The sequence below is a fragment of the Somniosus microcephalus genome, unplaced genomic scaffold, assembly GCF_052327205.1.
Source record: "Somniosus microcephalus isolate GS21.2 unplaced genomic scaffold, FLI_Smic_1.0 unresolved_chr1, whole genome shotgun sequence".
NCBI classification, from domain to species: Eukaryota; Metazoa; Chordata; class Chondrichthyes; order Squaliformes; family Somniosidae; genus Somniosus; species Somniosus microcephalus.
Window position 1 is genome coordinate 149,502,743 of NW_028225179.1, and position 17,268 is coordinate 149,520,010.

General features: G+C 48.9%; 1 protein-coding gene across 1 annotated transcript in view; it reads left to right on the forward strand.

The window, feature by feature from the left end:
* The first annotated feature begins 645 nt into the window (after window positions 1–645).
* LOC147096239 (zinc-binding protein A33-like) overlaps window positions 646–17,268 on the forward strand; it is a 143,399-nt gene continuing 126,776 nt past the window's right edge. The window contains exon 1 of the mRNA XM_085975086.1: window positions 646–1,261. Within this exon, the coding sequence (XP_085831212.1) occupies window positions 854–1,261 (408 nt within the window). The 5' untranslated portion in view covers window positions 646–853. The remainder of the gene's footprint in view (window positions 1,262–17,268) is intronic.

Below are 17,268 nucleotides of genomic sequence, written 5' to 3' on the forward strand. Positions count from 1 at the left end.
TTGCTGCAATTATATAGGGCTTTGGTGAAAGCACACCTGGAGTACGGTGTACAGTTCTGGTCTGCCTACCCAAGGAAGGATTTACTTGCCTTAGAGTGCGTGCATCGAAGGTTCACCAGATTGATTCCTGGGATGAGGGGGTTGTCCTATGAGGAGAGATCAAGTAGAATGGGCCGGTATTCTCTGGCATTCAGGAGAATGAGAGGTGATCTCATTGAAATGTATAAAATGACTAGAGGGCTTGACAGGGTAGATGCTGAGAGTCTGTTTCCCCTGGCTGGAGAGTCTATAACTAGGGGTCATAGGCTCAGGATAAGGGAGCGGCCATTTAGGACTGAGATGAGGAGAAATGTTTTCACGCAGAGGGTTGTGAATCTTTTGAAATCTCTACCCGAGAGGGCTGTGGATGCTGAGTCGTTGAGTATATTCAAGACAGAGGTCGATAGATTTTCGGATATTGAGGGAATCAAAGAATATGGGTATCGGGCGGGAGATTGTGTTGATAGAGAAGATCAGCCATGATCTTAGTGAATGGCGGAGCAGGCTCGAGAGGCCGTATGGCCGACTCCTGCTCCTATTCCTCATGTTCTTATAATTTCTCCTCCCACCTCCTCCCTTTTCCCTCTCCGTTTTCCCAGCCTCAGTAAAATGTCCATTTGAATCTCCGGCGGGTGATGGGTGCAGCCTGAAAAGTCATGGACTGTTTTTTCTCCTTGTAAATCCGACACTATTTCATCCAGCTGTGAGCAGCAGTTCCCGGGATACACGCGTGATCTCAGACTGGGAACCGGGGAGGCTCCGCCCATGGAAACACCACACCAGCAGTTTCAATCAGGAAGTACTGAAACTGATCATGGCTTCCAGACACGAGGCGGAGAGTTTCACAGAGGATTTAAACTGTCCCATTTGTCTGGATTTCTTCACCGATCCGGTAATACTGGAGTGTGGCCACAACTTCTGCCGCTCCTGTATCACACAGTATTGGGAAAAGAAGACAAAATCCTGTCCGGAATGTAGAGAGGAGTTGCCGGAAATAAACCTCAGAGCCAGTCGGGCCTTAGCGAGTCTGGCCGAGAAAGCTCAAAAATTAAACCTGAATCCGAAAGAGAAGCAAAGAAAACTTCACTGTGAGGAACATCAGGAAGAACTGAAGCTGTTTTGTGAAACTGACAAGAAATTGATCTGTTACACTTGTAGAGATGCACAGGAACACAGAGAGCACCGCTTCATGCCCATTAAAGAAGCTGTTGGAATCTACAAGGTAGAAGGGAACAGATTTGATCACCTGATTATTTTATCACATTTTCATGGTCTAACACTTTTATTCTGTGGTTTTCTCTCCCAATCCCAGGATCAGCTGAAATTTTCCTTAGATTCTCTCACAGAGAAGATATCGGCGGTTCTAGAAACTGAATTAAAACAGAAACAGCAGATTTCCGCAGTTAGGGTAAGGTCTCCCTGTGCTGATTTTCTGGGATCTCGGTTAGTTTTGTTCCCTTTATCGCGGTACATTAATTATGTTTCACATTTCATTTGGTAGGAACAGTCGAGCAGTCTGCAGACCCACATCACATCCGAGTTCGCTAAAATGCACCAGATTCTCAGTGAGAAAGAGCAGCGTTTAATCAGAGATCTCAGGGAACAAGAGGGGAAGATTCTAGAAACAATGGAGAAAAACCTCTGAGAAATTCAAGAGAATTTAAATTCTATTCAGGAGAAACTCTCAAAGTTGCAGAAACAGATGGAGCAAAAAGACAGGCTGACATTTCTGAAGGTGAGGATTATATTGCGGGTCAGTTCAGTGAAAGTTCACACAGTCACAAAATAACCGATGATAACTGAAATAAATGCAGCATTTGCTGAATAATTCGAAACTGATTTAAACTGATTGTTTTGTCTATTCCGGGGCGGTTCTGTTGTTGTCACTGAACTAACCGGCTCCCACACTATCCGCAGATTCCCGGGAATGCCTGCAACCACCCGGGAATGAGTTGCTGTGATCTTGATAATTTGCTTGTAATTATTTCCATGTTGTGCAAGTTTACTATTTTCCTGGCACTCAGATTGCAATCCAGTTACAGTTCCATGTTGTGAGTGTGTGGGTGTGTCTGGTGCAGTGGGTGTGAGAGTCACTGTGTCTGTGAGTGACACTGATGTTGAGTTCCAGTATCTGACACACAAATCAGGCTTTTCAACTACTTACAATGATAGAATCCCACAGCACAAAAGGCCCATTGTGCCTGTGCCGGCTCTTTGAAAGAGCTGTGCAATTAGACCCACTCCCCCTGCTCTTTCCCCATAGCCCTGCAATGTTTTCCTTTTCAAGTATATGTCCAATTCCATTTTGACAATTACTATTAAAACTGCTTCCTCCACCCTGTCAGTCAGTGCATTCCAGGTCATCACAAGTCGTTGATAAAAAATTCCCACTCTCTCATTTTGCCAATTATCTTAAAGATTTGTGAATGTGATCCCCCAGGTCTCTCTGTTCCTGCACCACATTTAAAATCATAGGATTTAATTTATTTTGCCTCTCCTCATTCTTCATTCCAAAAGATATCACTTCACACTTCTCTGTGTTAAATTCTGTCTGCCCTGTGTCTGCTCGTTTCACCAGCCTGTCTGTGTCCTCCTGAAGTCTTTTACTATCCTCCTCACTGTTTGTGTTTTATTTATTTCAGGAGGAAGCTTGTCGGAAGAGGAGGTGAGACATGCTCTTTACTGAAACTCTGCACAGTTTGGTAAAAGAACTCAGAAAAATGTTAAGTATTAAATGTCGGTTTATAACATCAACTGTTCAATCTTTACAAGATTAGTGACAAGGATCAAATACTGTCAATAGCAGATGGCGCCCTGTCTATCGAAAAGTTCAACGGCCCTTTACAGTACACAGCGTGGAGAGAAATGATAGACAATATTAACCCCGGTAAAACTCTTATATTCCTTTTCCTGATTTATAAATCCAGATGAAAAGAGACTGAACGGGCTCCCGGACCCCGGATTAAATGATCACTGATGTCCGTGTCTAGTCTGGAAGTCAGGGGCCTTTGCTCTGGATAAGGGAGGGCTTGGGATGATCTTACTGAATTATTCAAGATCCTAAACCGCAGAGAGAAGATAAACATCCACAGGTTTAACACAGTCACAGAGTCTGCAACAAAGTAGGAATAGTCTCAAACTGAGAAAAGGGAGGGTGAAAAGGCAGTTTGGATTGAGCGAGGTTGGGTTTTTGAGTGACCCCATTGATCGGGCAGGCAGTGAGTCAGTGAGCCCACTGCTCGCTCCATGAAATTGGTCAGAGGCCCAATCCATTCTCAGGGTTGGTCTTCAGTACAATATTGCTGGTGAGTTGCCCACGGACTTGGAGCATGGGAAGGTGCTCGGTGATCCTTGAGGAGGGAGGCGGGAGACAGGAAATCCGCCAAATCCTCCCTGGAGGCAAGTGAGCAGGAGCTGTTTAAAGGTGGGCGGAGTGGGTTGGGACGGTGGGGGCGGCGGGGGGGCAGGAAAATACGGTGGGCGGCTGGAAAACCAATGATCGACCAGCAGCAGGCAGGATAATTCATGCACCTCCTGACGACACAAAAACTATTACGAAAAAGGGAAAAAAGGAAAATGTTTTGCTATCGCGCCTTTCACGACCTCAGGACGTCCCAAAGTGCCTTACAGCCAATGAAGAGTTTTTAAAGTGTAGTCACTGTTGTAATGTAGGAACCGCCACAACCAATTTGTGCACAGCAAGCTCCCACAAACAGCAATGTGATAATGACCTGTTTTTGTGAAGTTGGTTGAGGGACAAATATTGTCCAGGACACCGGAGAGAACGAACTCTTTGCGCTGGATTCCTATTTTGCGGCTGCGACGCCAGATCCCGGCGGGTATTGGTGGGGACCAGGTGGGAAGCGCTGCGTGTGATTTTTGTCTCATTACTGCTCCGTTTACGCTTTAAATCCGGGCGATAGTGAGACGTAAATCACTCCCAAATACTTTATGCGGAGGTTATGGAAAGTAAGGGAGGCAGAGTTGTCTGAGGGTATCGGCAGCTTCAAGAAAGAGTTTGATAAGAAGCTGGCAAAAAACTGTAAACCCAAATAGGACTGAGCTGCCTGGGCTTGGAGAGTGGAATTGTGAGGGCTGAGGAGAGGGGAGGTCTAATTTGGACACCCTGCCCTATTGGACACCTGTAATGTCCGCGTATAAATAATACACAAACTGCAGAAGAACGGTAATAACAGGTGTTTACTGGATAGAGGATATGCTGGAACTAATTGTACAAATTACTTCACGGGTTTATATACAGATGTGGTCACTACTGGTACTGCAGTATACAGGGGCTTTAAAAGATACTTCCTCTCTTAAAGGTACATACACTACAATTCCTCCCCTTTTAGATAAACAGTACATAACATTCATTTAACAATTAAATAACTAATTTACAATTACAGTTTCCATTGTACTATTTACATCAGCTGAAATTAATCATTTATAAATTCAGTCTTTGAGGAGGCTTCCTGATCCTGTCTGGATAGCGCCTTTCTCGAGCATCCTGTTCTTTTGGCGGAGTCGATTCTGGCTCATTGTCATTGGTTGGTTCGTCTGCTTCCAATACCACTGATTCTGAGGTAGATGTAATCTGTACTTCGGGTTCATCACCAGGTGCGTATGATCGTGGCATGGGTTTGACTTGTTCCTGTGACTCTAGAGTCTGGTCAGCATGGCGTCTCACGATGCTCTCTCCAACGTCCACTGTATACATTAGCGGTCCCTGCCATGTGCAGATCGTTCCTGGCTGCTATTTCTCTGTTCGGTAGTCGCGGGCCAAGACTGGTTGTCCTATCTTAAAGCTCCTGGTTGGCTTCTCATTTATGTGCTGGAATTGCTTATTCTCCACATCTCGTCTGATGTTTGGTTTGAGCAAATCCAGCCGACATCTTAATCTTCAGCTGAAGAACATCATGGCTGGAGCTTGGTTGGTGACTGCATGGGTCGCATTCCGGTAGGCAAACAAGAAATTATCCACCTTGTGTTGCAGTGGTATGTCGTCGTTATACATTGCTTTGATAGCTTTTTTAAAGGTTTGAACAAACCTCTCAGCCAATCCATTGGTGGCTGGATGATATGGGGTGGATGTATAATGCTTTACCCCATTATTCTTTAAAAACCTTCGGAAATCCTCGGACACAAACTGTGGTCCATTGTCGGAGCAAATCTGTTCTGGCAACCCATTCCTGGCGAAGATGGTCCGTAGGACTGCAATTGTTTTCTCCGTGGTGGTGGAGGACATTTTGATGACCTCTGGCCATTTTGAATGTGCATCCACAGCGATTAAAAACATTGAGTCCATGAATGGCCCAGCAAAATCAATGTGTATCCTTTGCCATGGAGATGAGGGCCACTCTCATGGGTGTAGAGGGGCCTGTGGTGGAGCGTTTTGGACTTTCTGGCATCCTGTACAGCTCTTGGTCATTTCCTCGATTTCTTTATTGATTCCCGGCCACCACACAAACGCCCTGGCTAGGCTCGTCATTTTTACCCCTCCCAGATGACCCTCATGAAGCTCATTGAGCACTCTATCTCTCAACTTGGGTGGAATTACCACTCGGGAGCCACACATCAATGTCTCCTGGCACACTGACAGCTGTTCTCTCCTTGGCGAGAATGCTGGCAACAGTGAGTCGCCATGTGCTGGCCATCCCTTCACCATCAAATCATAGACCAGTGAGAGTGTCGGGTCATTTTGGGTTTCCTTCTCTATACTTGTATTTGTAACAGGTAGACATTCGACTATGGTCGAGTGGAATATCTCCACAGGATCCACTGCAGGTGCTTCCTCCACCGTAGGCAGCGGCAGGCGCGACAGCCCATCAGCGTTTCCATGCTGTTTCCTGCCCTTGTATTCTATTTTGTATTGATGTGCCCCTAGAAAAAGGGACCATCTCTGCAGCCGTTGTGCCGTCATCACCAGAACACCCTTCTTTGGGTTAAAAATGGAGACAAGAGGTTGGTGATCAGTCAGTAAGGTGAATTTCTGCCCATGCAGATAGTGATTGAACTTCTTCACCCCCCACACCAGGCTGAGGGCCTCCCTGTCAATCTGGGCATCGTTACACTCGGCTGAGGTTAACGAGCGTGACGCAAAGGCTATTGGCCTCTCTGAACCGTCAAGGAATTTGTGCGACAGTACTGCTCCAATGCCATAGGGAGATGCATCACATGCCAATCGAATCAGTAGTGATGGATTGTAGTGGGCCAATACTTCTTTTGAAGTGATTAGGCATTTACATTTCTGAAAGGCACGCTTACATTCATCACTCCATTTCCATGCTACTCCAGTTTGTAGCAGGGCGTTCAGTGGGTGCAGAATTGTAGACAAATTTGGTAAGAACTTATGGTAGTAGTTCACCAACCCGAGGAACAACCTCAGTTGCGATACATTTTCCGGTGCTGGAGCCTTGACTACTGCCTCAATCTTGTCTGGGGACTTATGTAACCCCTCTTCATCAATCACGTGGCCACAATACGAGATTTGTTTCCTGAAAAACTTGCATTTGGGGCGATTGGCTCGTAGCCCATATTCTTGTAATCTAGTGAGCACGTGCTCCAGGTTGGCAAGATGTTCACTGTCATTTTCGCCCGTAACCAGGATGTCGTCCAAATAACACTGGGTCCCCGGGATCCCTTGCAGGACTTGTTCCATTGCCCTCTGCCAAATAGCCGGAGCTGATGCTACCCTGAATACTAGTCGATTATACTGGTAAAGACCTTTGTGAGTGTTTATCATGAGATATTTTCTAGAGGATTCTTCTACCTCCATTTGTAAGTATGCTTGGGCCAGATCAATCTTTGTAAAGTGTTTCCCTCCAGATAGTGAGGCGAAAATATCTTCTATCCGCGGAAGTGGATATTGCACTGTGTGAAGGACTGGGTTCACAGTTACCTTAAAGTCCCCACAGATGCGAACCTTCTTCGGCTCCCCAGGCGTGCTGCTCAATGATTTTTTCATAACAGGAACGATGGGTGTGGCCCACTCGCTCCAGTCCACCTTGGACAGCACACCCGCACGCTCCAGACTCTCCAGCTCTGCTTCGACGGCTGGGCGGATCGCATACGGTACCGGTCTGGCTTTAAAAAAATTTGGATTTGCATTATCTTCAATCTTTATTGTGGCAGTTACGCCTTTTAGTGTTCCAAGTCCTTGCTGGAACACTTCTTTCGCGTCAGTTAGGATTTTTGACAATCGCCCAGGTGTGACGTCGTCATCCTTTTTGTCAGCCACAGTCAGCGCCTGAATGGAATGCCAATCCAATTGTATTTTTCGGATCCATTCACGTCCCAATAATGGTGGTCCTCCATCTTGTAGTATATATAGATACAATTTCTGTGTTTCCTTGCCGTTGTATTTAACGGGCACCCTTATTTTTCCTCTGTGGTAGACTTTTTGCCCCGTATATGTCTTCAAGACAATGGACGTGTCCTTCAAGGGTATGTGTGAGAATAGCCGCTCATAGTCTCGTCGATTCATGACTGTTAGGGCTGATCCTGTGTCCAATTCCATCTTAACTTGGGACCCTGCTATCATGAGGGTGACCCAAATGGTTCGGTGATCCTCCTTTGCGATCACATTGTGTAACTTTAGACAACTTACTCTCCTGCTCCCGGAGTCATTATCACTCTTCTGATCTTCGGAACTACTGTCCGTCATCTTTTGTACTTTCTTGTACTTTTCCTTAGTAGTCCTTTTAGTGTTGGTTTTCTTTCCCGACCTGCAGACTCATGCTATGTGTCCCACTTTTCCACATTGTCTGCATATTTTGTCCTTGAACCAGCAGTCCTTCTGGTCATGGGTTGTTCTGCCGCAGCGATAGCACTTTTCTGATCCATATGCCATTTCATTGGTGCTATATTCTTGCAGTTGCTGTTGTATTTCTGCAGCTCCCCGTGCTGCTGCTTCGTAGGACACTGCAACGCTGAAAGCCTTTTCTAGCGTAAAGTCCTTTTCCGAAAGTAGTCGTTTCTGGGTTCCTTCACTCTGGAGCCCGCAGACAAACTTATCCCTTAAGGTATCTGCCAGTCCTGCTCCGAACTGGCAGTGTTTCGATAACTTGCATAGTTCCGTAAGATAGTCAGCATTACTTTCGTCTTTGTGCTGGTTTCTTTTATGGAACTTGAATCTTTCTGCTATCAGCAGCGGTGTAGGATTTAGATGTTCCTTTAAAATATTGACAATCTCATCAAAACTTTTCTCCATTGGTTTAACTGGGGTAATCAAATTCCGCAATATGCCGTGCGTTCTTGCGCCCATCAAATTTAATAATACCGATGCCTTATTTTCATCGGCTACTTCATTTGCCTTGCAGTACACTGCAATTCTTTCCACATAAGTGGTCCAGTCTTCTATTTCGTTGTCGAAAGCAGTGATGCTGCCACTCTTTGGCATCTTGGTGATTTAAGATGGCGCCTCCCGCGCTTTTGCTTCTTCCCCAATGGATTAAAATGGCACCTCCCATGCTTTTCCTTCTTCCCCGCTGCTGCCAACGCTGCTCCTAGCGTTCTAAATATTAATGGCGATGCCCTGTGGTCTTCGCATGCTTCCCTTGCGCTGCTGCCAATGCCGCTCTCGGCGGTCCTCGTGGCAAATGGCAGTGCCTCGCGGCTTTCTGCGCGTCTCTTTTTGTTAATTAATTTTCTTTCATCGACGCTGAACACTACGCGTCTCTTTTCCTTCCCCTCTTCTTGGTTTCTGTAACGCTGCCCGGCTCTTGAGCACCGGCCGTGCCCTGTGTGCTCCACCCTCTCTCTCTCTTTTCTTCCCGACGATGCTGCTTGGCCCCCTTGCAGAGCCGCTCGATCGAGCTCTAGCCCGCCGCAGTCCGGGAAGGGTCAGCGCACTACCTGCTACCAGCCCGATTTGCTGGAACACCTTTGACTGGAGAACCAAGCCCAGCTCTCAACAGCCTCTCCTGCGATTCTCTGAACTCCGATGGATCACTGGGCGGTTGCCCACGGTCGACGCCCGTTGCTCTGGCTTCGACCTCCAAGAAACTTCTTTTCAGGGATGGATCCCCGTGAGGTGGTGCAGAACTGCAGGTGAGTTCGAACCTGCTCGTCGCCAGTGTAATGTCCGCGTATAAATAATACACGAACTGCAGAAGAACGGTAATAACAGGTGTTTACTGGATAGAGGATATGCTGGAACTAATTGTACAAATTACTACACGGGTTTATATGCAGATGTGGTCACTACTGGTACTGCAGTATACAGGGGCTGTAAAAGATAGTTCCTCTCTTAAAGGTACATACACTACAACACCCTGCCATATATCACAGCAGAAAATACACTTCAAAAGTAATACATTGTGTGAAGTGCTTTGAGACATTTGTCAGGAGCATTAGAAATGTCAGTCTCTCCTTCAGATGTAATTGCAGTGTATTTATTTCCAACGCATCCCTTATGCTGGACTCTGTCTTACCTGTGAAATACTTTACTCACAACAGTACTTTCCTTGTGGCCTTTGAAAACAGCTGCTTAAACCCTAGTTTAGAACCACGCTAGAAAGTCATCACATCACCTTTGAAAGCAGCTTCACACAGTGACACTAATCCCATCATCACTCACTTCCACCTAGACTCTCACCCACTTTCTCTGATCTGCTTTGAGTTATTCACAGTTCTTACTTCAGTTCTTAAATTCACATCAATGTATGTTCTGATATTTTATACCAATATTCTTACTGGATAAAACATCAACATTCGGTTCAATGTTTGGTATTAATGTTTTTATTCTCTCGCTGCATTATTCTCTTTATTTTACATATCCACGGCGCAAGTAACCAATCAGAAGCCAGGCTGCCTGTCTTACTGAGATTGTATTCTCTGCTGGACCCACCTCCTGCTCCATTGACCCCATTCCCACTAAACTGCTGCCCACCAACTTCTCTTCCTGGTTTCATGCTAGCTCGTATTGTAAATGGTTCCCTCTCCTCACGTCCTATCCAGCTCCTTTTCAAATCCAATGTCACCACACCCTTCCTCAAAATTACCCGCCCTCTATCCCTCTGTCCTTGCACTTGATCTCCAACCTTACTTTCTTCTACAAAGTCCTTGACCGTACGATCACTTCTGAAATCCCTGGCCATTTTCCCACAACTGCGTGTTTCAACCACACTAACCATATTTTCATCCCTGTCTTCATAGCCCAAAAGGGCGCTAATAAAGGTCACAAATGACATGCTCTGTGACAGTGATATATCGCGCATTTTTCCTCCTCATCCTCCTGGAGCTCTCTGCAAACATTGACCATTCTCCTCCAATGTCTCTCCTCAATTGTCCGACTCAGTGCGACTGCCTTTACTTGGTTCACATTTGCCTATTTGATCGTAGCCAGAGTATCTCCAGCAATGGCTTCTCTTCCTGCCCCCGCACGGCACCCCAGGAGATTCTCAAGTATTTATTCTTGGTCTTATTCTCTCACTGATCTACATTTTGCCACTTGTCAACCTCATCCACAGAAACAGGCTCAGTTTCCAGATATACATCGATGGTACACAGCTCTACCTCTCCACCACCTCTCTTGACCCCTCCACCACCAGTGTGTTGTCCAACCGATTATCTGGAATCCAGTTATGGAGGAGCCAGAATTTTTTCCATTGGGAAGATTTAAGTCATCGGCCTAGAAATTGGGTTTTGGCGCAGCGACGGCTTTAGCGCCGGAAGTTAGTGCCGGAGCTAAGTCGCGCTGGGCGGGCCAAAAATTCACTAGTTCTGCGCCCAAACAGCTGCCGGCACTGCTGAAAGCTGTTTGCGCCTGAAAACTGGCGCTACGCGCTGAATTGCGGCGCTATTCCGGCGCTGCGGCGCCCGCTGCGGTGCGGCAGGTTCGGGAAGTGCAGGCCTCCTCCTTCCCTTAAGGAGGAGCTGCCTGCACCCGGCCGCGGCCCGCGAAAATCATTGTAAAAATGAGCCCGGCACCTCGGACAAGTGCCGGGCTTGCATCTGTCCCGGGGGGGGTGGGGGGAGAAGTCCGGGGAGGGAGCTGCGGCCAGGCGGCCGGCGGGAAAGCGGCCGGCCGCCGCGGGGCCTTTAATGCGCCAGCGCAAAGTCCAGTAAGGCACCTCTGCCAGAACGTTGCTTGCGGCTGCCACGGGCGAGGCGGCCGCAAGTCAATTTCGGAGTTCGGGCGGGTTACCATGGCAACCGGGACGCTGCACACACCGATGACGTCATCGGTGCCGGCGCAGCGCTAACGGCCTAACGCCGATTTAGGGACCCACTCAATTTCCAAACTGGCCATAACTCCAGCGCTAGGCCCTCTAGCGCCTCAACAGCGGCGCTAAGCCTACCGAATTTCTAGGCCATCGTCTCTGGAAATTGCCAACAAGTCTACATCCTGGCCACCAACTCCACCCCCTCCTTGGCCACTGTCTCAGGCTGAACCAGACCCTTGCTGTTCTATTCAATCTCGAATTGCACTGCTGACTGTGATCAATCTAAGAGTGTCTGGGACTTTGTCTCGACTACATGGTGTATCCTGTCTCTCCCATTTCCTCTGCTGAGCTTTTTAATTTAGTTTCCCTCGGTTGTTTTTGGTTCCCTCTTCCTTTCTGCAGCAGCTCCCCTCCTCATTGTTTTCTCTTTACCTTTTCCCGTCTCTTCTCTCTATTCTCCTGCTGTCGGTACTTTCCCCCTCTCCACACATCGACAGCGCTGATTAGTGGTGTGTGGGTCACGCCTCCAGGGAGAGATTGCGGGTAAAATTAGTCTGGGTGGTAACACAGAATGGGCGATAGTAAATCAGTGGCCCATTTTACATTGTGCCCAATATTAATTCCCATTGAAGTTAATGGAAATGAATATTGAGGGAGCGCGATACGAGCTACTGATCGACTATCACCTAAAACAGTCCAAGACCAATTTCACCCACTGTGTCTCCAGGACACATTAGAGCTTCTGTCGCCGATTCCTTGTTAATTCTCAAACACCCTTGATGCTCTCTGCAGGCACTTGAACCTCTCTCTTTCTCTCTCTCCTCACTCCCCTCTCTCTATCTCTCTCTCTCACCTCCCCCACTCTCTCCCCATCCGCTCTCTGCCTCTCCCCATGCTCTCCGCTCCCTCTCACGCTCTCTCCACTCCCCCTATCTCTATGCACCCATCCCCCTCTCTCACGCCTCCCCTCCCCTTCTCTCTCCCCTCGCCCTCCCATTCTCTCTCCACTCCAATCCCCTCCCGGTCTCTCTCCCCACCCCCTCTCTCCCCTACCCTCCCCCTCTCCCACCCCTTCTCACCCTCTGTCTCCCCTCCCCCTCCCCTTCTCACCCTCTCTCTCCCCTCCCCCTTCCTCTTCTCACCCTCTCTCTCCCCTCCCCCTCCCCTTCTCACCCTCTCTCTCCCCTCCCCTTCTCACCCTCTCTCTCCCCTCTCCCTCCCCTTCTCACCCTCTCTCTCCCCTCCCCCTCCCTGTCTCACCCTCTCTCTCCCCTCCCCTCCCCTTCTCACCCTCTCTCTCCCCTCCCCCTCCCCTTCTCACCCTCTCTCTCCCCCTCCCCTCCCCTTCTCACCCTATCTCTCCACTCCCCCTCCCCTTCTCACCCTCTCCATCCACTCCCCCTCCCCTTCTCACCCTCTCTCTCCCCTCCCCCGCCCCTTCTCACCCTCTCTCTCCCCTCCCCTCCCCTTCTCACCCTCCCTCTCCCCTCCCCTTCTCACCCTCCCTCTCCCCTCCCCATCTCACCCTCTCTCTCCCCTCCCCCTCCCCTTCTCACCCTCTCCCTCCCCTCCCCTCCCCTTCTCACCCTCTCTCTCCCCTCCCCTCCCCTTCTCACCCTCCCTCTCCCCTCCCCCTCCCCTTCTCACCCTCTCTCTCCCCTCCCCTCCCCTTCTCACCCTCTCTCTCCACTCCCCCTCCCATTCTCACCCTCTCCCCTCCCCTCCCCTTCTCAACCTCTCCCTCCCCTCCCCTCCCCTTCTCACCCTCTCCCTCCCCTCCCCCCTTCCCCTTCTCACCCTCTCTCTCCCCTCCCCCTCCCCTTCTCCCCCTCTCTCTCCCCTCCCCCTCCCCATCTCACCCCTCTCTCTCCCCTCTCCCTCCCCTTCTCACCCTCTCTCTCCCCTCCCCCTCCCCGTCTCACCCTCTCTCTCCCCTCCCCTCCCCTTCTCACCCTCTCTCTCCCCTCCCCCTCCCCTTCTCACCCTCTCTCTCCCCTCCCCACCCCTTCTCACCCTCTCTCTCCCCTCCCCCTCCCCTTCTCACCCTCTCTCTCCCCTCCCACTCCCCTTCTCACCCTCTCTCTCCCCTCCCCCTCCCCTTCTCGCCCTCTCTCTCCACTGCCCCTCCCCTTCTCACCCTCTCTCTCCACTGCCCCTCCCCTTCTCGCCCTCTCTCTCCACTGCCCCTCCCCTTCTCTCCCTCTCTCTCCACTCCCCTCCCCTTCTCACCCTCTCTCTCCCCTCCCCCTCCCCTTCTCTCCCTCTCTCTCCACTCCCCTCCCCTTCTCACCCTCTCTCTCCCCTCCCCCTCCCCTTCTCACCCTCTCTCTCCCCCTCCCCTTCTCACCCTCTCTCTCCCCTCCCCCTCCCCTTCTCACCCTCTCTCTCCCCTCCCCCTCCCCTTCTCACCCTCTCTCTCCCCTCCCCCTCCCCTTCTCACCCTCACTCTCCCCCTCCCCTTCTCACCCTCTCTCTCCCCTCCCCCTCCCCTTCTCACCCTCTCTCTACACTCCCCTTCCCTTCTCACCCTCTCTCTCCCCTCCCCCTCCCCTTCTCACCCTCTCTCTCCCCTCCCCCTCCCCTTCTCACCCTCGCTCTCCCCCCTCCCCTTCTCACCCTCTCTCTCCCCCTCCCCCTCCCCTTCTCACCCTCCTCTCTACACTCCCCTTCCCTTCTCACCCTCTCTCTCCCCTCCCCTTCTCACCCTCTCTCTCCCCCTCCTCCTCCCCTTCTCACCCTCTCTCTCCCCTCCCCCCTCCCCTTCTCACCCTCTCCACTCCCCCTCCCCTTCTCGCCCCTCTCTCTCCCCTCCCCCCTCCCCTTCTCACCCTCTCTCTCCACTCCCCCTCCCCCTTCTCGCCCTCTCTCTCTCCCCCCTCCCCTTCTCACCCTCTCTCTCCCCTCCCCCTCCCCTTCTCACCCTCTCTCTCTCCCCTCCCCCTCCCCTTCTCACCCTCTCTCTCCCCTCCCCCTCCCCTTCTCACCATCTCTCTCCACTCCCCCTCCCCTTTTCTCTCCTCCATCCCCTCCCACTCTCCTCTCCCCATCCGCTCTCACCCCTCCCCCTCCCCGCTCCCTCTCCCCTCCCCATCCCGCTCTCTTCCACTTGTCCTCCTGCTCTCTCACCCCTCCCCATTCTAACCGTCTATTCCCCACTCTTCCTTCCTCTCCCCCTCCCCCTTCCCCACCCTGTGCATCTCTCCCCGTGTACTCTCTCTCCCCTCCCCCCCACTCTCTGCCTCCTCTCTGCCCCCTCCCCTTCTCTGCCCTCCCCCCGCCTTCTGCCCCCTTGCTCTCTCTCGCCCTCTCCTTCCACCTCTCTCTCTCCCCTCCCACTGGCCCCTCTCTCCCCTCCCCTCCCTCTCCCCTCTCCCTTATTCTCGCTTCCCCCCTCCCCCTCCTCTCTCCCCTGCTCTCTCCCCTCCCGTCCCTCTCTCTCTCTCTCAATTCAATTCAATTCAATTCAATTCAAATCGCTTTATTGGCATGACAAGTTACATTTTAAGTTGCCAAAGCATCGGAAAACATTCATGTTTGTTCACAAAAATACAGATCTATCCATACAGTGTATAAACAGATATATCCCTGAGTGTAGAAATATACTTTCATATAATTTATATATACTCTTTTCTTATATTTAGTGGTTGTCCCTCTGTTTATGGCAAGCTGTAACATAGTGTGCCGCTAGTGTTACACAATTTCTCTCTTCCCCTAGTAGGTATGGGAGTTTTTGGTCGTCATTCAAATTTCTGAATTCCAGGCATATTTTTTGTGAATTTTGGTAGAAATTCTCCCTGATGCCCCTGGTATTTTCTACAAGCTGTGAGGAAGTGCATCTCTGTCCTCCACCACTCCCTGACTGCAGTGAGAGCATATCCTGTCCTCTCTTGGTAGCCGGGTCTGTCTGTGTCTACCTTTTTCGATCGCCAGGTTATGTTTCACTAAGTCTGTACATTGTCAAAGTTTTTCTCAGTTTGCTATCCTCTTTACCATGGTCAGGTAATTAGCCATGTTGTATTGTCTGTTTAGGGCCAAGTAGCAATTGAGTTTGCTTTGGGGTTTTTGTTGTTTCTGCCCAATATGACAGATATTTTTCCTTTTGCTTAGCGACGATTGTGTTGGGTCGAATTCTTTGTGTTACGCTGTCACTGTCCTGGGGCTGGTTATTGTTAGTAGTGTTAGTAGTTACTTCACTGAGTCCCAGGACTAGTTGACTGAGGGTATTCTTCTTTATGGTCCTCTCTTGGCATTTCAGGGCTTCGTAATGATAGCATTGGGGGTTGCTCATTTCTAGGTGTTTCCAAAATTTGGTGGCTCTTTTTTGGATAGTGATTATTAATGGATATTGGCCTAGTTCTGCCCCTGCATGCATTGTTTACGGTTTTCCTTTGAGTCCGGAGGATACTTTTACAGAATTCTGCATGTAGGGATCTCAATTGGGTGTTTGTCCCCATTTTGCAAATTCTTGTTGTGTTAGCGGTCCCCCACACCTCACTGCCATAGAGTGCAATATTGGTTCAATTACAGATTTGAAAATTTTGAGCCAAATGCTAATTGGGATTTTCTATTTTGGATTGATTTTTTAATGGCATAGAAAGCCCTTCTTGCTTTCTCTTTCAGTTCATTCACAGCCAGTTTGAAATTTCCTGTAGAACTGATTTTTAAGCCCAAGTATGTGTAGTTAGTGGTTTGTTCAATTTTGGTTGTTCCCTAGTGTGAAATTTATTTTGGGTCCCTGATGTCTGGATCTTTGCTGGAACACAAGGACTTTGGTTTTTTTGGGGATTTATTGTCAGGTCCCAAGTCTGGCAGTACAACTTCAGCAGATCCAGGTTCTGCTGTAGACCCTCCTTAGTTGGGTGACAGCAGAACCAGGTCATCTGCATAGAGGAGAGAATTTAACCTTGGATTCATATAGGGTGAGGCCGGGGTGCTGTAGATTGTTCAAGTAGTTTTGCCAATTCATTTATGTAAATATTAAAGAGTGTCGGTGAGATTGGCGAGCCCTGTGTCACCCCCCACCCCTGTGGGAAGTATTTTGTTTGTTTGTCTCCAATTTTAACTGCACATTTGTTGTTTGCATACATTGATTTAATTACATCATATGTTTTTCCCCCCTACCCCCGCTTTCGATAAGTTTCAGGAATAAACCGTCATGCCAGATGGGAGTCGAAAGGCCCTTCTGGAAATCTATAAAGCATGCGTAGATTTTTGCTTTTGAGTTTTGATGAACGTGTTTGTCAATTAGGGTCTGTAGGGTGAAGATATGATCTGATGTTCTATAGTTTGGCAGGAATCCAATTTCGCTTTTACTCAAGACATTGTGCTCCTCAAGGAAGTTTATAAGTTCTTTTGTTTATTGATGCTACAGAATACCTTCCCCAGGTTACTGTTTACAACAGAATGCCTCGATAGTTATTTGAGGTTGACTTTGTCCCCACTTTTGTATATGGGCGTTATGAGTCCCTTTGTTCCAGATATCAGGGAAGTAACCGACACTCAGAACCAAGTTGAAGAGTTTTAGGATAGCCAGTTTCATTTTATCGTCTGTGTGTTTAATCATCTCGCTTAGTATGCCGTCTGCCCCGCAAAGCTTTTCCTGGTCGCAGGTCCTTGAGTTTTTTCAAAAAGTTCTTTTTCTGTTATTATGGAGTCTAGCGGGGTTTTGGTGTATCTTTTATGGCCATTTCTAGCTTTTCCAGTTTTTTGCATATTTGGTGTTGCTCTGGCCTTAGTGTGTTTTTCTGGTATAATTTTTCAAAGTGGTTTTCCCATGTGTCTCCATTTTGAATGGCCAATTCGTCGTGTTGTTTTTTTGCGTAATGTATTCCAGTTGTCCCAGAAACAATTGGAATCAATGGATTCCTCAATGGAGCTGAGTGTATTCTTAATATGGTGCTCTTTTTTTTGGTTCTGAGTGTGTTTCAGTATTGTGTTAGTGTCTGACAAAAAGTAAGGTGTAATTCCTCGTTTTCTGGATGTCTGTGTTTTTGGTTTGATATTTTTCTAAGTTTTTTCCTCATGTTATGGCAATCAATGGGTCAAACATTTGTCAATAGTTCTC